Source organism: Pyrus communis, chromosome 3 (assembly GCF_041283825.1).
Source record: "Pyrus communis isolate YQ-2024b chromosome 3, ASM4128382v1, whole genome shotgun sequence".
NCBI classification, from domain to species: domain Eukaryota; kingdom Viridiplantae; phylum Streptophyta; class Magnoliopsida; order Rosales; family Rosaceae; genus Pyrus; species Pyrus communis.
Genome location: NC_142567.1, coordinates 23,757,441 through 23,776,349, shown reverse-complemented (window position 1 = coordinate 23,776,349; position 18,909 = coordinate 23,757,441). Strand labels below are relative to the sequence as shown.

At 37.2% G+C, this 18,909-nt stretch overlaps 5 protein-coding genes across 9 annotated transcripts; 2 read left to right on the top strand and 3 right to left on the bottom strand.

The window, feature by feature from the left end:
- The first annotated feature begins 1,778 nt into the window (after nt 1–1,778).
- LOC137715160 (histone H2A) lies at nt 1,779–2,856 on the top strand. Its single transcript, XM_068454396.2, has 2 exons — nt 1,779–2,143; nt 2,346–2,856. Exons 1-2 carry the CDS (start codon nt 1,934–1,936, stop codon nt 2,586–2,588), a joined length of 453 nt encoding a protein of 150 aa, XP_068310497.2. The 5' UTR covers nt 1,779–1,933; the 3' UTR covers nt 2,589–2,856.
- A 1,786-nt stretch (nt 2,857–4,642) lies between these two features.
- On the top strand, nt 4,643–7,082 carry LOC137716022 (glycine-rich RNA-binding protein 4, mitochondrial). 4 transcript variants are annotated; one of them, XR_015960919.1, is made up of 6 exons: nt 4,643–5,037; nt 5,567–5,635; nt 5,749–5,850; nt 5,983–6,045; nt 6,401–6,750; nt 6,899–7,082. XR_015960919.1 is itself a non-coding variant. In XM_068455407.2 (5 exons), exons 1-5 carry the CDS (start codon nt 4,941–4,943, stop codon nt 6,958–6,960), a joined length of 393 nt encoding a protein of 130 aa, XP_068311508.2. In that variant the 5' UTR covers nt 4,643–4,940; the 3' UTR covers nt 6,961–7,082. The 4 variants fall into 4 exon arrangements, 2 of the variants coding, with proteins under 2 accessions (XP_068311508.2, XP_068311510.1); XR_015960920.1 differs by having other exon boundaries at nt 4,647–5,037; nt 5,749–5,855; XM_068455407.2 differs by lacking the exon at nt 6,401–6,750.
- A 74-nt stretch (nt 7,083–7,156) lies between these two features.
- Nucleotides 7,157–8,347, bottom strand: LOC137716024 (small RNA-binding protein 11, chloroplastic). 2 transcript variants are annotated; one of them, XM_068455413.2, is made up of 4 exons: nt 8,090–8,347; nt 7,940–8,008; nt 7,744–7,835; nt 7,157–7,406 (listed from the first exon to the last, which is right to left on the bottom strand). In XM_068455413.2, the coding sequence occupies exons 1-4, from the start codon at nt 8,124–8,126 to the stop codon at nt 7,335–7,337; spliced, it is 270 nt and encodes an 89-aa protein (XP_068311514.1). In that variant the 5' UTR covers nt 8,127–8,347; the 3' UTR covers nt 7,157–7,334. The 2 variants fall into 2 exon arrangements, with proteins under 2 accessions (XP_068311514.1, XP_068311512.2); XM_068455411.2 differs by having other exon boundaries at nt 7,729–7,835; nt 8,090–8,344.
- A 1,858-nt stretch (nt 8,348–10,205) lies between these two features.
- LOC137715870 (putative histone H2B.1) lies at nt 10,206–10,934 on the bottom strand. Its single transcript, XM_068455223.2, has one exon. The coding sequence runs from the start codon at nt 10,826–10,828 to the stop codon at nt 10,382–10,384; it is 447 nt and encodes a 148-aa protein (XP_068311324.2). The 5' UTR covers nt 10,829–10,934; the 3' UTR covers nt 10,206–10,381.
- A 5,386-nt stretch (nt 10,935–16,320) lies between these two features.
- Nucleotides 16,321–17,090, bottom strand: LOC148698164 (putative histone H2B.1). Its single transcript, XM_088691416.1, has one exon. It carries the CDS (start codon nt 16,978–16,980, stop codon nt 16,534–16,536), a length of 447 nt encoding a protein of 148 aa, XP_088547542.1. The 5' UTR covers nt 16,981–17,090; the 3' UTR covers nt 16,321–16,533.
- Between the last annotated feature and the right edge of the window lie 1,819 nt (nt 17,091–18,909).

Sequence of the window (18,909 nt, the reverse complement as noted above, 5' to 3'; positions counted from 1 at the left end):
GGGATGGAGGGGTGGATGGGTGGAGCCGTGGAGGGGGTTCCAGCGGGGAAGACGAAGGGGGAAGGAAAAAAGGGGGTTCTGGTTTTTTTATGTTTTTTTTTTTTGGAAGCTTTTAGATCAAGGTCCAAAAGCGTAGGATATTTTTAGTAGTGAATCAAATTATCTAATTATATATTTTTATTTCTTTTATGCTTATTTTATATTTTTTAAAAATATTAAAAATCAATTAAAATCTTCTAATATTATGCATTTTTCAACTCCAAAAAATATATATTTAATATCTTATAACAAAAAAGCTAATATACTAACATAAATTTATCTGCAAAACATTATAGCTTACGATAATTTTTGTACCATAAGATTTTTTTAGATAGATTACGATAAGATTTTTTTACCAATTTCATCATGCGACATGTTCTTAATTATTTAGAATCGTTGAAAATATCAAAATGTGGTGTAAAGTGGGAGAAAATGACAAGGTAAATGTGTCGGTAACGCGTCTGATGTAAAATTTTTTTTATAACGTGGTTGATGTCAACCTTGCATCACAAAGCCCTCAGAAACTCAGGCATTGGACTCTCGCTTGCCCTCTCCCACGGGCTCCCCTCTAGGCCAATTGCCCAAACGGGATGGAGTTAGCTGGGGAGGCAATTGGATTGGATTTGCTCCCTATCCACCGGGGCATTCACCGCGCTAGAAGTGCTCTTACTAACTTTGAAGGAATCAAGAGAGTGGTTGAGCCCACACGAAATAAGGAATTCAATTTCTAAAAGTGGAGGAATTGGACTCACTATATTGATGAGGTATTTGAAGTCCATGAGGATGCGGGAATCGGGAATGCAAGTCTTCTTCCTATTATGCCCTCTTATTATTTTCAAAATTTCAATCTGCCATTCAACGCAAAACTCTAGCTGTTTGATGGCGTTGTGTTTTCCCTTCTCTGCTGCTAGAAGCCATTTCCTTCTATTTTTCTTCCTTTTTTTTCTTGATACAAACCAAAGGGCTAGCTGTTTGATATATATGCACACACACACAATACATATAATCAAGAAGAGTGCTGAGGAGGTGGATTAGGGCATGTTAAAATAACTCATTAAAATGTTATTAAAAAAAATATAGATGAAATAAAACAAAAAAGAATAAGGGCATTTTATTAATCGTATTGATTTCTAATCCGATTTAGGTGAATTTGTAAACAACTTTAATAAACTCAGTTTTACTCCTACTTCGATTCTAGAACATTTAAGTAAACAGCTTCAACAAGAATCTAATTCTGACTCCTTCTTAATTTGATTTCTCTTATTTTGATTACGGTTACGTAAATAAACCACAAGTATTTATATTTACCAGTACTTGGAGAATGAAAATACATATGGACCCACCTAAAATGAAGAATCATACTTCTTAAACTTCTAGAATTGGATTTTTGAGATTGATGTGGTATTTGAATTCAGTCTAATCGTACTCATCCTCCGCCGTTAAACCACTAACACCAATTTATACCTAAAAATTTGTTTAGCAACCTCTAAAACAAATTTCACTTTCTCCAAATTTTGAAATTACCATAGCTCACCAAAATTGCAGCGGGAAATTGAAAAAAATAAGAAAACAAAAACCAAAACAAGAACAAAACAAAAACCTTGCTCTCCATTGGTCAATCACTTACCACGCGGATAGCTACCGTGGCGTCCACTACCGTCGATAAGACCCCCATCTGACGGTCCCCATCCTCTAACCAGCTTCTCAAGCCTTCGACGCCCCCTGGAACAATATGATCCACAATATATCCCACTCTATAAAGCACATCCTCTAACTGATTCCCAAATCTACTGTCTGAACATTTGCAATTCTCTCTCCGTTTCCGATTTGGGTTTTTGAGTCAGAAGGGTTTCTCAGGTTCTCAGTGAATTTTAGTGCGGTTAGGGTTTGAGATATGGAGACTGGTGGTAAGTTGAAGAAAGGTGCCGGAGGAAGGAAAGGCGGCGGTCCGAAGAAGAAGGCGGTGACGCGGTCCGTCAGGGCCGGCCTCCAGTTCCCAGTCGGAAGAATCGGCCGCTACTTGAAGAAGGGACGTTATGCTCAAAGAGTCGGGTTTGGAGCTCCGGTTTACTTAGCCGCTGTGCTCGAGTACCTCGCAGCTGAAGTAAGTCTCTCTCTCTATGACCTCTTTTCTCTCTCTCTAGATTCATGTGGGTTTGATCTTGTTTTGGTAGCTGAGGTTTGAGCTTTGAGTATCTGGGTTGTGTTTAATTTTTGTGGTTTAGGGTTTATGTTGGATTTCTGCCCGAAAGTTCTGTTTGGTTGCTGAGAAAATTTCTGATGTGGGTTTCTTGGTTTTTATCCAGGTCCTGGAGTTGGCTGGAAATGCAGCTCGGGACAACAAGAAGAACAGGATTATCCCAAGGCATCTGCTACTGGCTGTGAGGAACGATGAGGAGCTTGGAAAATTGCTTGCTGGTGTGACCATTGCTCACGGCGGTGTGCTTCCAAACATCAACCCGGTTCTCCTGCCCAAGAAATCAGAGAAAGCCGCCGGAAAGGAGCCGAAATCTCCAACCAAGGCAACCAAGTCTCCCAAGAAGGCTTAGGTTCTCTCAGTGAATCAATCCCAGCAAATGTTTAATCAAATCCCCACATGTTTAGATTTAGTTTGTGACCCCTCCCCATTTGTATGTAGTCTGTATGCAGCAGATCTTTGTCTTTCGTTGGTTGTAGGAAAAAAGAAAAATCGAGACTTGAACTTCCATTGCATTTGAAAGCAGTTGTAACCCTTCAAAATCTTGTGTGATCATGTTCATGTTTTAGGAGCTTTGATTTTCATGGAATTCCATTTATGAAATTGAAACCTCTTGTTTCTTTTGAAATTGAAACCTCATGTTCATGTTTTAGTAGTTTGTTCGATGAGATTTGAGGGTTTGGTAATGATGCCTCTTGATGTGATGTTATTTGTCAATTGATTGCTTTGTGAATTGTTTGAAGAAAAGGGACCTCTTTTTCGTTTTTATCAAGCGTAATCTGCACCCTTTATCCAATATTCCTTTTGCCTTTTATACCACCTTTCTTTACTGTACTAGTTTGGTGCTTACGATTGGATTGAATAACTTAATACGGTTCTACTTAATATAGTTAAAGATATGTTGGATCAGATGAATTAAAGAAATGGAAGAATCTCTTTTCTTTCTTCTTAAATCTTGGATTTAAGGTAGTTAAATTTCTCACGAAGGAAACTTATTCCATTCAATTCTTTTGAAAATGATGATTAAGGGCTTGCTTGGTATGCAGGATAGGATTGGAACTGACAATTCCCTTATTTGAAGCCATATTGATGGTGGTATGATTTTTGGTTGGAGGGGATGAGAAGAGGAATAGATATGAAGAAAATTCATCCCTTCTAATTCTATCATTTTGGAGAGGATTTGAATGGATAAGTTTTTTTCATGAGTAATTCATCTTCTAACCTCTTATTGATTATAAGTTTTTCATTTCTCGCCTTAAAATACCATGAAATTAGGCGTTATCCATTCCAATTCAATCCTACATACCAAACGAGCCATAACTTCTTTCATGTCCTCTAATCCCTTCAAAATGAAAGTCATTTATCTTGAATTTGATGAGTTCAATCAAATGAAATCTATGGAGCAGACGAGACCTCAGACCTTGGTGTTTTTAGGCAGAATTGCGCATTGGAAATTGGCATTTGATGTGTAGAGTTGAGAAAGGAGAAAGGAGAGTAGAAATTGGAAGTGGGAAACCCTCTTGTTGATGCGAGTAGTCGAATCATTTAATCCTATGTGTTCACCTTCTGCACTACATGTGTGATTGATTTGGATTTGGCTATGTTCTGACAGTTCTGTATCCCTTTTATCTTTTGGGGTATGAAAGAAAAATACTAGTAGATCAATAATTAGACAGTAATGATTACGTGTTCTGATATCTATTGCGTAAAACTTACAGTTACCATTAAAATTACTACTTTGTTTTTGGAAATAATCACGTCGAAATAATTTGGTGAAGCTCTTTTTCTCTTAGTTGTGTTCAATGCAGGAACATTATTGCATAGGAACAAATATCGTTGAATGGTTTGGTGTTCATCGATCTATAGGTAAACCCTAGGAGTCTATGACCCTCTTCTTGAGACGACACTTTTGTCACATTCCTGTACGTGAGTGATTTGTAGTCACTTAATAATGTAATATATGGATTCAAATTTATGAAAGCTATGAAGCACGAAAACGGATGCGGTAAGCGAATTTGGGAGCATGAAAAATAAAAAAGGATGTGATATTCACACATCATTTTTTACTACTCATATATTCTTCTAATTTTTTACAGTTGGATCAGATGAATTAAAGAAGATCAGCTAACAGAAATTAATAAAATGTGTGTGAGAAGTAAAAATAAGTATGTGGATAGCACATCCCAATCAAAAAATGGGTATTCGAAAGTAACGGGGATTCACCAATTAAAAGGATTTAAATAAAGAAGTTTTAACGAAAAGCTTGAGGTACTGTTCAATTTAACAAAAAATCATATTTTTACACTAAAAAATGAAACATTGTACTATTCACTTTACTATTTATTTTATTATTATCGTTAGAACTCAAAGTTTGCATTAACTTTCATTAGTTTTCGTGACCCCGTCTCACTTCAAAATTTATGTGCAGGACAAAAACAGTGTCGTTTTGTGCGTCAGGGTAGGGACTGCACTTCTATCTTCTTTCCGCAGCTTCTTTACAAGGCGTAACCACCGAGCGACAGCCGTTCACACAGCCGCTACCAACCGAACCCAGGCGAATCCGCTCCCGGGGCACCAAACGGCACCACTTCAAAGAATCCGTGCTCATTTTACTTTCACCCAAGCCGGAGGAGCAACGAGCTTCAGCTCATGACGGCGTTTGCGGCCATATTCCTCCCAATAGACCGGCGCACGTTGAGGTGAAATGAGAGGCGCAAATGGCGTAGTTGGTATTCTGCGCACGTCTGTCCTGGCCAGGATTTTATTGACTCGCCACTCTTGCTCCAAATTGTTCGTTGCAGGTCTGCCAAAACTTGTCCCTTTTGCTTTGATTTGTTACTTTTAGAATTTTATGTTTCGATATTCTCCTCGGTCGATTTTGTTCTAAGTTATAATTCTTTGGTCGAAATCTTATTGCCAGCTGAAATATTGTTATGCATCAAATAGCCAAACTCGAATCCCGTTCCGCTGTAGATTAGAGTAGTTTAGAATATCGCATTTATATATAGATTGTTGATAAAAGATATAACAGTGAAATTTTGGATTTTAAGTTCTACTGCTTTTGGTATTGTAAATATCATGGGTTTGGAGACGTGGGTTTTGCCAATTGAAAAGGGCAGTTTACCCGGCCTTTCACACGCAAGTTCGAATCCCCTTCACCATAAATTAGAGCAGTTTAGAATATCGTCTTAGATTTAAATTGGTGATAAAAGATATAACAACTAAAATTTGGATTTTAAATTTGTATGAGCCACCGAAGTAGGGGAAACAAGTTCCGACGGCTTTTGATATAGTAATTATACTGCAGCCTAAGTTGTCTGTAATATGCAGGGCTTTCCTGGGATACAAATGAACCTGTTCTTAAGGAAGCTTTTGGAAAACATGGTGAAATAATTGAAGGTAGTGTTAAACTCTTTGAGGTTGGCAATAATTTCGTAGGTCTTGATTTTTTCTTGTAGATGATGCAAGGTACCAATTATTTACTTGAGAATTTATGTCGATGTGTTAAACAGTTAAAGTTATATGTGATCATGTGAGTGGGAAATCGAGGGGGTATGGATTTGTGAAATTCACCTCTGAAGGTGAAGCAACCATTGCTCTCAAGGAGATGGATGGTCAGGTTGTTTTGTCCATCATGAATAATTTCTTTGTAATTTGCATGTGTCGAAAACTTGAAATCACACCCTACTAGCTACGTTATTAGGAACACAAAGTAATCATTGCTCCATGTTTGTGTTACTTTTCAGGTTCTGGATGGCAGACAAATCCGATTGCAATTTGCACACAAGGAGTAGTGACATTGATCTCAGGTAAAATTTACTTAGTAGATAAAAGCTTTGTACGATTTAAGTGTTTGGTCACACTACTCTGTGCTTTGGTTCTTTCTGTGGAGTTTACTACTCAAGTTCTGTACCATATAATTTTCGTTGGCTGGAATTCCTTTTACAGTTGGCTCTGTATTCATTCTTTACCAGTTGCTTCCATATGCTAGTCATGCCTTATATAACCAATATCCAATTTTTCATGTTGCATAAACCCGGAAAATTTAACATTTTGGGAAGCGTTTTGGGTTAGAAAAATGATTTACCTACAAAATTTCTTGCTTCTCATCGAATGATAAAGCAGGTTGTAGGCTGATTTTGGCATTTCATATTTCTATCTCAGAAATTGCTTCTATTGACCATCAACTGATGCTGTTAGAATGAAAACTGGTGGCCGGATTTAGCTTACAATTGTCCAATTGATAATGTATAGCGTAAAGTTGTTTAATTTGATTACAAAACATGCATGTTCTAAGGGACAACGGATGTGGTAGGGAGCATAGCGTTAACTTGCTCCCATTTGCTCCCAGGACATATTTGTCTTGAACATAATAGGTGAGAACTACGGAGATTCGCACACTATCTCAAAGTCGCATCTCCAAGGTTCCATTTGTTTTAGTGCAGGGTGGTTGTTCTTAGAAGTTTTTAGTGTTTCCAGTGTACCGTACTGTCGAAACTTTTGCATGATATAAGGTATTAGCTATGATCCTATCTCCGCGAGATTTTATTTTTAGAATGTAATCCAGAAAGCTGGTCTTTTGTTTGTTTCGGAGCCTGTATAATTTAATTTGGGATGCTTCCTCTAAATGGTAATATCATGTCTTGTCGCGCGTTTGAACAGGTACAGTGGATTGGAGGGGGCATGCTGTGGTAGGTGGTGGTAACCAGCAAGTCCAAATTTAAGTTGCTCACAAATTGTTGTCGTCCATTGACAATTCTGTAAAATTCTAAATGGTTTATGCACAAGTTTTTGTTGTTTGTGAGATTTTGGAGTGAGAATATGGAAATGTTTGTGTTGTTTGTGAGATTTTGAGGAAAAACTTATCGAGAAACTAAACTTATTGAGGAAACTAAACTATATATAAGAGAAACAAACAAGAATAGTAATCTCATCGTTTAGTATAAGCAAAGTTGAATTCTCAATCCTTATGGTAATCTGATTTGAGTTCAATCCTAAACCATTCCATTTTCGTCGATCCAACCGGCCAACACTGAAAGTTACAAAGCATGTGGCATGAAGACATATTGAACAAGACAATGACTAGGTTAACTTCCTCTCAAGAATAGGTATCGTTTTCATGCCTTCCAGTCTGGGCAACTTCAACAAAAATCAGCCTCCCATCAACCATCTGGACAAATTATCAACAAAGTAAGATTTCACAAGAGAACGATGTCGAAAAAGCACAACATAACAAAGGATATTGGCAATTTGATCAACCAAACACACGCATTCAGGGATAAAAGACCAGAAATGCTTGACAAACTGCAGTCTATAGCATCTCTATCAATTCAATTTGACTAATTTCAATATTAAATTGAAAAACAAACAAATTTACATAATTTAACTTAACAGCATAAGAACACTTCTGATACGAGTGAATTAACCACTTTAATCTGAAAAAATATGGGTTTGTGAATTGGGTTTTGTTTTTCCCACAGAGAGGAAATTACCCTGCCATTCATTGCCTTCAAAGCTTTTTGTGCCTCAACATCTGATTGGTAAGTAACAAAACCAAATCCTTTTGGTCTATCAGTTCGACGATCCATAATTAACCTGGCTAAACAAACAAATCAAAAAGGAAAAACCAGTCACCAATTTTCCACAAATTACAGAGTAAAAGAAAAGAATTAGAGAAAATTAATATGGAAAAAAAAAAAAAACCTTCTGTAACATTTCCAAAAGGAGAAAACAATTTCCTGAGCTTTTCACTGGAAGTGAACGATGATAACCCTGAAAAACAAATCCAGGAAATCAGAACACAAAAACCCAAAACATAAAATTTGAGAGAGAGAGAGAGAGAGAGGAGATTACTGCTGACGAAGAGCTGCGAGCCTAATCTTTTGGCCATCTCTGTGTGTAAACCCAAATCCCAGATTTCTATTTCTTTTGATAAAAAATAATGAACGAGCAGTTTTAGTACGTTTAAGCTAAATTGGGAATTTAGGGTTCATCACTTTGAAGTTGTAAATTTGTAATCTCACTTGTGCCCGGATGTTACATATCTGTTGGGCTTCATTGGGCTTTGTTTATTGCTAACCATCCGGCTCACATTTGGAAGGAGCTGATCCAATGTCTGCCACGCTCAAATTAATTTGAGTTAACAAAAAACAAAATCTACACAAAAACGAATGAACACTTGCAAATCAAAATTTAAATCTCCTCATTTGCATCTATGCATTAGAGCAAAAATAAATTTTATGCATATGATCTCCAATCTTGGAGATGCTCTTAAGCCTCTTAGTTCTCTCTTCACCCAAACAAGGGACTTTTAATTTCTATTTTCTTTTTCTTATACTAGCTATATGATTTGTTTGAAAATACTTTTAAAATGACTCAAACAACTTTTGGTGAAAGTTTTTTTTTGAGTTTTAAAAGCACTTGAAGTGCATTTTGGAAGAACCATCAATTACGTGCTCCTTCCAAGAAGCATTTCAAGTACTTTTTCAGGATTTACTTGTATTTTCACTAAATGTTGGTTTCATAATAACTTCATCAAAATCGCTTTCGGTCATTTTATTTCCAAACACTCCCATACACATCAAGGCAGCAAATGCAAGTACCATATCATATGATATAATATTATGTAAAGAGAAACTTATAATTAATTCAAAATGTCACAATGAAGTGTAATAAATTTAAATTAATTAATTTTTTTCAAAAACTAAATTTGTTAGATTAGAGAGTCAACGTGATTCAAACTCACGTCGTGGTGTAAGGGCAACACTCCTCTCCAGTCTCCACCACTATGATAGAAGTCCACTTGCTATTGTTAGTTTATTCATAGTTTTATATATTCATACAATTGTATATTAAATTTGATAAACATATGGTATGTACTAAATATTTAGAAAAAAAAATGATAATTTGCATATCTGAAAAAGTTAGAGAATATTAAAACTTGTAAAATATATTAATTTCAAAAGTTTTGAGATTACTCTGATTTCGAAAAAAATTTGGAATTGAAATTGGAAACCTTGTTTCCGATTCGCTTCTGAAAATCACCTGTAACTAAGATAACTCTTACATTCACCTCATGGGGTGGATCGACATATTCACCCACTCCAAACAATGTATATTAGAGTACGTGTTTTCTATTTAAAACCTTTCAATTTCTAATCATCACGTAAAGATTATTCTTAATCCATTCGAATTTGTGATCAATCATTTATTCAATGTATCAAGTAAATGCACATTTCATCATGCATATATCATTTGTATACCAACACCGTCGATATTCCCTCAGACATTTGAAATTAAATGATTAAACAACCTCCGATTAGAATGATTTCTTTTTGAATGATCTTTATCTGTCAAAAAATTCAACCGACTTTGATTATAAAATTTATATACTAAAATATTTTATCCGCTAGGGCGGGATGTAAAAGATGCATATATCCTTCTCATGGGTGGATGCAATAATCATCCTTTTTATTAAAGATCGATGATATTCCCCCATTATTAATGGGCACGATTGTGAGGAATTTATGTTTAAAGATCCGCTGAGAAGTTACAATTAGATGGAATGGCGTTCGGGATCATCGCGATGCAGTTCTGACAAAACACGAACACAATTGGAGAATCATACACCTAGAGTTTGATAGTATTCGATGACTAAAAACCCTCAATTCGAAGGTTGATTTCTTCTTCGAAAGAACGAGCTCTGAAGCTCCGATAGGGAAGTAACCCAAAGATAGTGTTGCAACTAAGAACAAAGAATTCAACTTACTTGGTTGGAAAAGATATCGAACCAGCAGGACGATCAAGAACACCAATCACAATCGGAATTCTTAAATGTGAGAACCAAAATCCCACAACTAATAATATTTCAGAAAAATAAAGACTGAAGCAACAGAGGCAACGAGTAGCAATTTGATGGCATTTCATCAAACAAGCTTCGCAATTGAAAGATATATATAAGCACCAAGGATTATATGAACCACAATCGTATTTCATTTCCTACCAAGTTAAAGATCGAGATCCAAATCAACGTAAATTCACAAAAAATTGAAAGCAAAATACACATTTACTAATTAAAACCCTAACCCTAGACCCATACGACTTGATTTCAAGTACCAGACATTGAAACCCACAAACCCTAACCCTTCAAGAGCTGGTAAACTTAGTCACGGCCTTGGTCCCTTCCGAAACAGCGTGCTTGGCGAGCTCACCAGGGAGCACGAGCCTCACGGCGGTCTGGATTTCCCGGGAAGTGATCGTCGGCTTCTTGTTGTACCTCGCGAGCCTGGACGACTCCTGGGCGAGCTTCTCGAAGATGTCGTTGATGAAGCTGTTCATGATTCCCATGGCCTTGCTGGAGATCCCGATGTCAGGGTGGACCTGCTTCAGCACCTTGAAGATGTAGATCTTGTAGGTCTCCACGCTCTTCTTCGATCTTTTCTTCTTCTTGTCTCCCGCGGCTGCTCCGGCCTCCTTGGGGAGCTTCTTCCCGGCCTTGGGCTTCTTCTCGGCGGGGGCTTTCTCCGCCACGGCGGACTTCTTCTCCTCTGCTGGCTTCTTCTCGGCGGGCTTCTTCTCGGCTTTAGGCGCCATTGATGGGGGTGGGTGAGAGAAAAGTTCTCGGATTTGGGGATTTTTCGATTTGGATTGAAAGACTCTTGAGAGTTGGATATTTTTGAGATGGACTTAAGAGGTGAGGAGACTGTGTTTTTATACAATGGGAGTGGTTGGATTCTATTGGCTAAAGTAGTTTGCCGGGGATCGCTATCTGGGATGTGGTTTTGGCCGTGGATTGGGTTTGGGAAAGTTCAAAAATTGACGGTTGCGATGTCTTAAGCTGGATCAAGCGGATTGGTGCCGGATCGGTGAGTTCAAGTGGAATTGGACGGTGGATACTTTCTGTATGAAATTGACAACGGACGGCTGAGATGAGGGACTGATCGATGACGTCATTTGGGTGTGGTTCTTTTTACGAAGGATATCAAAAGGCAAATTAGAAATATCGAATAGAAAAATTTGCGTGACATCTGATAAAATTTTAAAAAAGAAAAATTCATTAAAATTATACAATATTTTACAACAAAAAATAATAAAAGAACTGATTCTTAACGAGTAGATTGGAAACCTTAAAACAATTGTACATGAGAAATACGTAGAAGATTCTCTTAAGAGCAATTGCAGTGTTGCAAAGGCATCCTAAGGCAACTCACTATTGAATAGCCTCCAGTAAACATTAACTGCCTTTAATGAACAGTAATTGCATTTTGTATATCCACCCCTTAAACTGAATAACTATGGTAATATGTAATAAAATATTAGTATTTTTTATTTTTATAAAATAATAAAAAATCATTTTATTTGTAATTTCGGATTGAATTTTTAATCAGTCTCGTTGTACCACGTGTCATTAAATAAGAAATTAAAGCCAAAGTATTTGAGAAAATATAAAATTATGGTGTAAGTTGGAAGATAATGATAACATATTTATAGAAAAATTAAATCAATTTAAAAAAAAATTCGGATTTTTATTAAGTTTTTACTTTTATTAATTTTTTACATTTTTTAATTAATTTTTTACATTTTTTATTAATATTTGTTATTTTTTATTAATTTTATATCATGACTGATGTCAACCATGCATCACATAGGCCTCAGACTCTCAGGCCACCGATTGGAGCTGAGCCTTTCACTCGGGCCCCCTTCAGCCCACACGCTCGCACAAGCTGGAGAAAGCAACTGGAGCCATTGGGTCAGAAAAATCGCAGGTCCATCGAGCTACTCCCCCTGTTGGAGTTGCTCTAAAGTGAAACTTTTTATGAACTTTGTCACCTTATGTTTTTAGTATAATATTTTATAATGTTGATGATACAGAAATTGATATTAAAGTATAAGGTGACAAAGATTCCATGAAGAAGCCCACTTTAAGAGAATCTTTTTAGCATTTCTCAATTATGAAATGTTGTATTAAGATTAAAGCACTTCCACCATGCTTAATTGCCTTGTGGATACTGGATAGGCCCCAAATCCATTGCAATCCACCCCTCCCCCAAAACTCCTCTAGCCACCTCGGGCAATTGGGCTAAGAAGACCAAACCAAGACGTCAGCCAAAAATCTAAGGGCCGAGCGCCTGGATGGATGTGACGTCAGCCATGTTCTAAAAAAATTTGCGTCAGGCGTGTGGGCAACACGCGCCAGTGGGCGCGTCTCCAACATATTTTCAAACGATGGGGCCCGCGTGTCAACCCCACTCAATTAATGTTGAATCTAGACCATTTGATTTCTAAATCAACAATTCTCGTTTTTTGGCTTAAAAAAATTAGAAATGTAACAGCGGGCCACGTGTCATAATTTGGACTATTAGATTTCAATTTTTTTGTGATTCAATAGTCTAGATTAATTAAGTTAATAAAAAATTGAAAAATAATTAAAAATCTGAAGAAAAAAAAAATCAATAATTTTTTCAAAATACCTTGCCATTTTCTCCCACCTTACATCATATTTCAATATTTTCAATGATTCTAGATAGGTAAGGACACGTCGCGCGATGGAATTGATTAAAAATCTTATTGAAAGTTATCCACAAAAATTGTGCTTTCAGATAATGACACGTGTCTTGACGAGATCAGTTAAAAATCCTATTCAAAATTAAAAATAAAAATATTTTTTATTATTTTATAAAATAAAAAATACTAATATTTTAATACAAATTGTCTGGGCTATTCAGTATTGTGGTGGATATGCAATAAGTAATTATTGTTTATTAAAGGCCATTACTATTCACTAGGGGATTGAATTGCCTATTGTCAAGGAGAGCCTTTACAAGTGCTCTTAGAGCAACTCCACCGTTGCTAAGATCCCTAAGGCTATTCACTATTTAATCCACCCAATGAACAACAACTACCCTTAATGAACAGTAACAGCCTTTTGCATCTCCACTCCTACACTGAATAGCCCTGGCAATAGGCAATAAAATATTAGTATTTTTTTTATTTATAAAATAATACAAAATAATTTTTTTTGTAATTTCGAATAAGATTTTTAATCGTTCTCTTTGCGCCACGTGTCATTATCCGAAAATACAATTATTAGTGATGGATTTCGATAAGATTTTTATCCAATGTCGTCATGTCACGTGTCATTACCTTTTCAGAATCGTTGAGGATAGATTTCTGATAAAATTTTTAACCAATTACGTCGCGCCACGTGTCACAATATGTTTACAATTTTTTATGATAGATTTTGATCAAATTTAGTTGGAAAAAAAAATTGGATTGAAACTTTGAGAGAAGGAATGTGGTTGAAAGTAGTTGAGAAAATATGAAATTGTGGTGTAAGGTAGAAGATAATGAGATGGTATTTATAGAAAAGTAAAATCAAAATTTTTTTTTTTGGATTTTTATTAATTTTTTAAAATTTTTATTCACATAATTAATCTCTGGCGTTGAATTAAAAAAAAATTTGAATTCCAACACTCCAGATTGTGCCACGTGGCACAACGGTAATATTTCAGAATTTAAACTGTTTTTTTTTTATTTATAAAGGCGAATAACGTGGACCATTGATCTCAGATCCAACGGTTCAAATTAAATAAGGTTTTTAATTTTTTTTAACCTTTGGAAATCCAACGATCCATAAATTGTTGCTGTTGAAATCAAACAGACGTGGGGAAGCCACATGGCCTCCCCAACAGTAACATTTTTAGAAACGAGCCGCAGGCCCCAGGTCTGAAACCTTGTTGGCCCACACGCCTGACACAAAAAAGATATAAAACGTGAATGACGTCAGCCTTGCGTAACATGACCTTTGGGCTCTCGGGCCGTCTACTCGTGCCAGGCCTCTCCCTTGGACCCGCTTGGGCTCAATCGCCAGCAAACGCTGGACCTCCTTGCTCGGGTTATTTGGCCCTGTTTGATAGGCAGTCCATCGGGCTACAAGCCCCGCTGGAGCCGCTCTTAGGAAGCTTCCAAAGAATATTTAACCTTAAAAGATGCTTTCTGTACTGTGCTGAGTGAGTGTATATGGTTGCTCAAATCTGAATGAGATTCCAGCAGAGTTGGGGAAGATGAAATCTCTAATAGGGCTAAATTTTGCTGAAATTTCAATATTACAAATAACTCATGAACACCGCTGGGATGGTCGAATCATTCATGCCCTATTGAAAATATTTCGGATGATGCTTTTCCGAAAGATTTTGCTAACCTGCCCTATTGAAACAACTAGATCTGAGCAAAAATCCATTTTGTGGTCCACCCGGTTGCATCCAAGGTCTTACGGGGCTAAATCGACTATCATTTTCTCCAACCTTGTTGAGATCGAATGTTTGTACAAGTTTCAACCAATTGGAAGTTGTGATGCAGCAACAGTCCAGCTTAGCTTTTAGGTTTCTGCGATTACTTGAATTCCAAGGAAACCATTCCAATGTTATTCCCATGTAGGACTTCCCAGTTTGGTAAGCTGAAAGAGGATATATCAACTTGTTATTTAGGCATACCGAGGCCAATAAGATCGACAAGCATTCCGTCCAGGTCTCTCTCTCTCTCTCTCTCTCTCTCACACACACACACACACATACATGTCTTCCTGGGAACGTGCTGCCTTGTCAGTTCAGCCATAAAAGTGAAGGCCCTTCATCTTTAACTGTGCCATCACTTCAGGTCTCCGGATTCGAGGCTTGAACGTCCTCTCTGTATATACAAACATTGCTCATTACGAATGTACTACTAACAACGATAGTAAAGATGTTGGGGTTTGCAGCCCATTGAATCCAACAATGACTAGAGTTTTTAATAAGTGAACAAATCTGAAGTGGATCTATGAACCATCATGCCTCTGCTTTCCAGATAGGGGAGAAGACATGGTATTCTTAAGCCGTTGGAGTTTGGGGAATCAATCGAGAGATGGCAACGAAGTGAAAGTTCCCGATTTATGAGATCCTGGTTCCGAGTAAAGGAGGGGCATTCAGCTAATTGTGCACAAGGAAGAAAATAATATGCGCAGTACCCAACATGAAACAACTGATCCTTGTTTTTCCGATCATTTTTGGACGTTCGGCGTAATACGAGTTGATGCCAAGAACATACTTCATCTCCCATGGACCATTTGAAAGGAGAAAGAAGACGTTCAGGGATTGCTTCATTCGGTTTTGTTCAATGACATATTTGGGAACTCCGATCAAGAGAAAGAGAGAGAAATCAAAACGCTCGACGATTTACAAGGAAAGCGGCATGATACTCTCACGCAATCAGCTATTTCAGATTGTCTCTGCAGCAGCAATGGCAGTTACGAACATCAATTCAATTTGCTAGTTTGGTTGGTTCGTGTTTTACCATCCAAATCTATAGAAAACTTGCAAAGCCAATGACATATTGGTGGCAAGGGCGAGGATTACTAGTGTCTTGTTTCAGATCACTGCTTCTGAGTACAGGTCTTGCAAAATTTCTGGCACCAGCGAAACTGAAACCGAGTTTGAGCCAACCGATCGAATCAATGTGTAGATTGACATTTTAACTCCCCTTTGAAAACTAACTGATGTGGTTATAAGTTCATTCTATACCGAACCAGACCGAATTAGATTTATATACATCCGAACACGTAGAATCAGACTAAAATAGGGTTATATACATTCTAATATGAGAAGGGATCATTCGAGCGTATCTAAATAGGTACTAGGAAATTACAAAATTAAACACAAACAAAAACGTTGCCGCCCAAATTAATTGGTGGCGCCATTGAAATAGCGTCTAAAATCACTACTTTCCTTTGATATTCTACACATTTGCATAATTCTCATTTCTTTATTTGGGAAATGAAAAACTTGAGCACAAGAAACAATCATCAATAAGACTGCTAACGATATTGAAATCGGATTCAAGACAACAAAAGATTTTACCGAAAACCAGGTGAATTTTTCAAACACCGTTAGGACAAAATCAAATGACACCACCGATTACATTTCAGTGGGGCATTTTATCAAACACCATCCGGACTAAAGGGGCTCACCACATCAATGTAAAACTCAAGCAAATGCAAATATTCAACAAATTTATGTTACTCAAATCCTGATTTTCAGTTTTAAACACCAAAGTAAGGAAACGGGCTGTTCTTTTCGAATTCAAGAGATTACAGAATTCAAATTCATCAATCCATGCCACCACAAATTTCAGATCATTATATTTAATCCAAAAGATAAGAAATTACATATCTACTAACCAGAAACCCTACATACTAAACACATAAAGATCCACTTTCCCAAGCCCTAAAAGACGCAGACGACCAACAGAACAGAACCCACCACACTTCAAGAGCTGGTAAACTTGGTCACCGCCTTAGTCCCCTCAGACACCGCATGCTTAGCGAGCTCACCGGGAAGCACCAATCTCACAGCAGTCTGGATCTCCCGGGAAGTGATCGTAGGCTTCTTGTTGTACCTCGCAAGCCTCGACGATTCCTGGGCGAGCTTCTCGAAGATGTCGTTGATGAAGCTGTTCATGATTCCCATGGCCTTGCTGGAGATCCCGATGTCAGGGTGGACCTGCTTCAGCACCTTGAAGATGTAGATCTTGTAGGTCTCAACGCTCTTCTTCGATTTCTTCTTCTTCTTGTCTCCGGCGGCGGCTCCGGCCTCCTTCGGGAGCTTCTTCCCGGCCTTGGGCTTCTTCTCAGCGGGGGCTTTCTCCGCCACAGCTGACTTCTTCTCCTCTGCTGGCTTCTTCTCGGCGGGCTTCTTCTCAGCTTTGGGCGCCATTGGAGTGGTGGGAGAAAATTAGGGTTTGCGAATTTGGGGGTTTTTGAAAGCGAAGTGATATAATTCAATTAAAGAGGGATAGAGTCTCGATGACGATTATTTTGTGTGTGAATTGAAGTGGAGGAATGCATTTGTTTATATAGAGAGAAGTCCGCTGTTGTTATTGGTCGGTAGGGGTTTCACGCGGATCACTGATGTGTATCATATTCTGGCCGTGCGATTTGGTTTTGAAAATGTTTAGGGATCGACGGTTGTCATGAGTGGGGACGAATACAGCGGATTCGGATGGATCGCTGAGTTGGCGTGTTACTACACCGCCGATTCTTTATGCATGATAGATTGTTGAGATATGTCATATATACAGCCTCTTTAGCAATAAATGTTTTCTTAGGAAAACTAATGAAAAATACGTGAAAATTTTGAATTTTAATAAAAAGAATAAAATGAATAGTATCAGGATTGACTTTTTAGTGTAAAAATGTGATTTTTCATTAAAGTAAATAATACTGCGGATTTTTCGTTAAAACTTATTCTTTTTTTTACTTGCTTTTAAAGATGTTTTGTGGTAATTGTTTTATATTATGGTTATCAAGATATATTTTTAGATTCATCCATAAAAATGTGATTCAAAGAGGAATTTATAACTTCATTTTCATTGGGAGCGAGAACCTGGCACAACATGTAGTCTATAACATTATCAGAAATTTACAAAATATAAAGAGAGAAGCACATAATCAAGAAGATTAAAAAAACTCAATGGAAGTGTGTGAAGTGAAATTGGTACGAAGATTTACCGTAACATTAACAATACCAAACTTGAGTACCTAAGAGCAACTCCACCCCTAAATACATTGCGCCAGCACTCAGCCCATTTATCCACTTCAGTGAACAGTAATAGACTCTAATGAACAGTAATAGGTCAAAGCATCTCCAGCCCAAAAAAAAATGTGCTGGCACCCAATCTAAAAATGCGTTGGCACAAATAATCTTCACCCCTACAAAATGCGCTGGCACCTAGTCTATTTAAAATATTAAATAATTTTTTAATAAAATAATAAATTAAAAAATAGTTTTAATTTCGGATAGGATTTTTAATCAATCTTGTCACGCCACGTGTCATTATCCGAACGTACTATTTTGTGAATAGATTTCCGTTAAGATTTTCAACCAATCCCGACAAGCCACATGTCACTTTCTGTTTACAATAATTTAGGCAAAAATTCGATAAGATTTTCAACCAATCTTGTCACGCCACGTGTTATTATCCGAACGTACTATTTTGTAGATAGATTTCTAATAAAATTTTCAACCAATCCCGACACGCTACGTGTCACTTCCTGTTTACAATAATTTAGCCAAGATTTCGATAAGATTTTCAACCAATTACGTAGTGCCACATGGCATTGTCCAGAGCCTCATCTTTTCTTTTTTTGTCCATATAAACCCTACATCCCTACATTCATCCTCACACTAAACTCAATCCTTTTTTTTAGCTCAGAATCCTTCTTTATCGTTTTCAAATCTTGAGTTCTTACAATGTCTTCTTCAAAGAGAGTGTATAAACAGTTGCAAGAGCAGCAGAAAAGGTTGTTGGCACAACAGGAAGAATTGGTCAATCTTGACGAAAGTGGAGGTGGAGATGAGGCCTTCGCAATAGAGGAGGATGAGGATGATCACCATAGAAGGCGGAGGGCCTCACATTCCCGCCGTATCATGGAAGCTGTGGGTCAGATAGTCAAACCCAGACGTGCGGCAAACATCGATAGAAGAAGGGAAAGACAGTATTAAAAAATGTGGGATAAGATAGTATTAAAAAATACAGGTGTAACACAAATAAATAAATTAAAATATTGATGGACGTGGAATGCATATAAATTACATAAGAAATTATATAAAAATTGCATAAGAAATTACATAAAAATTACATTA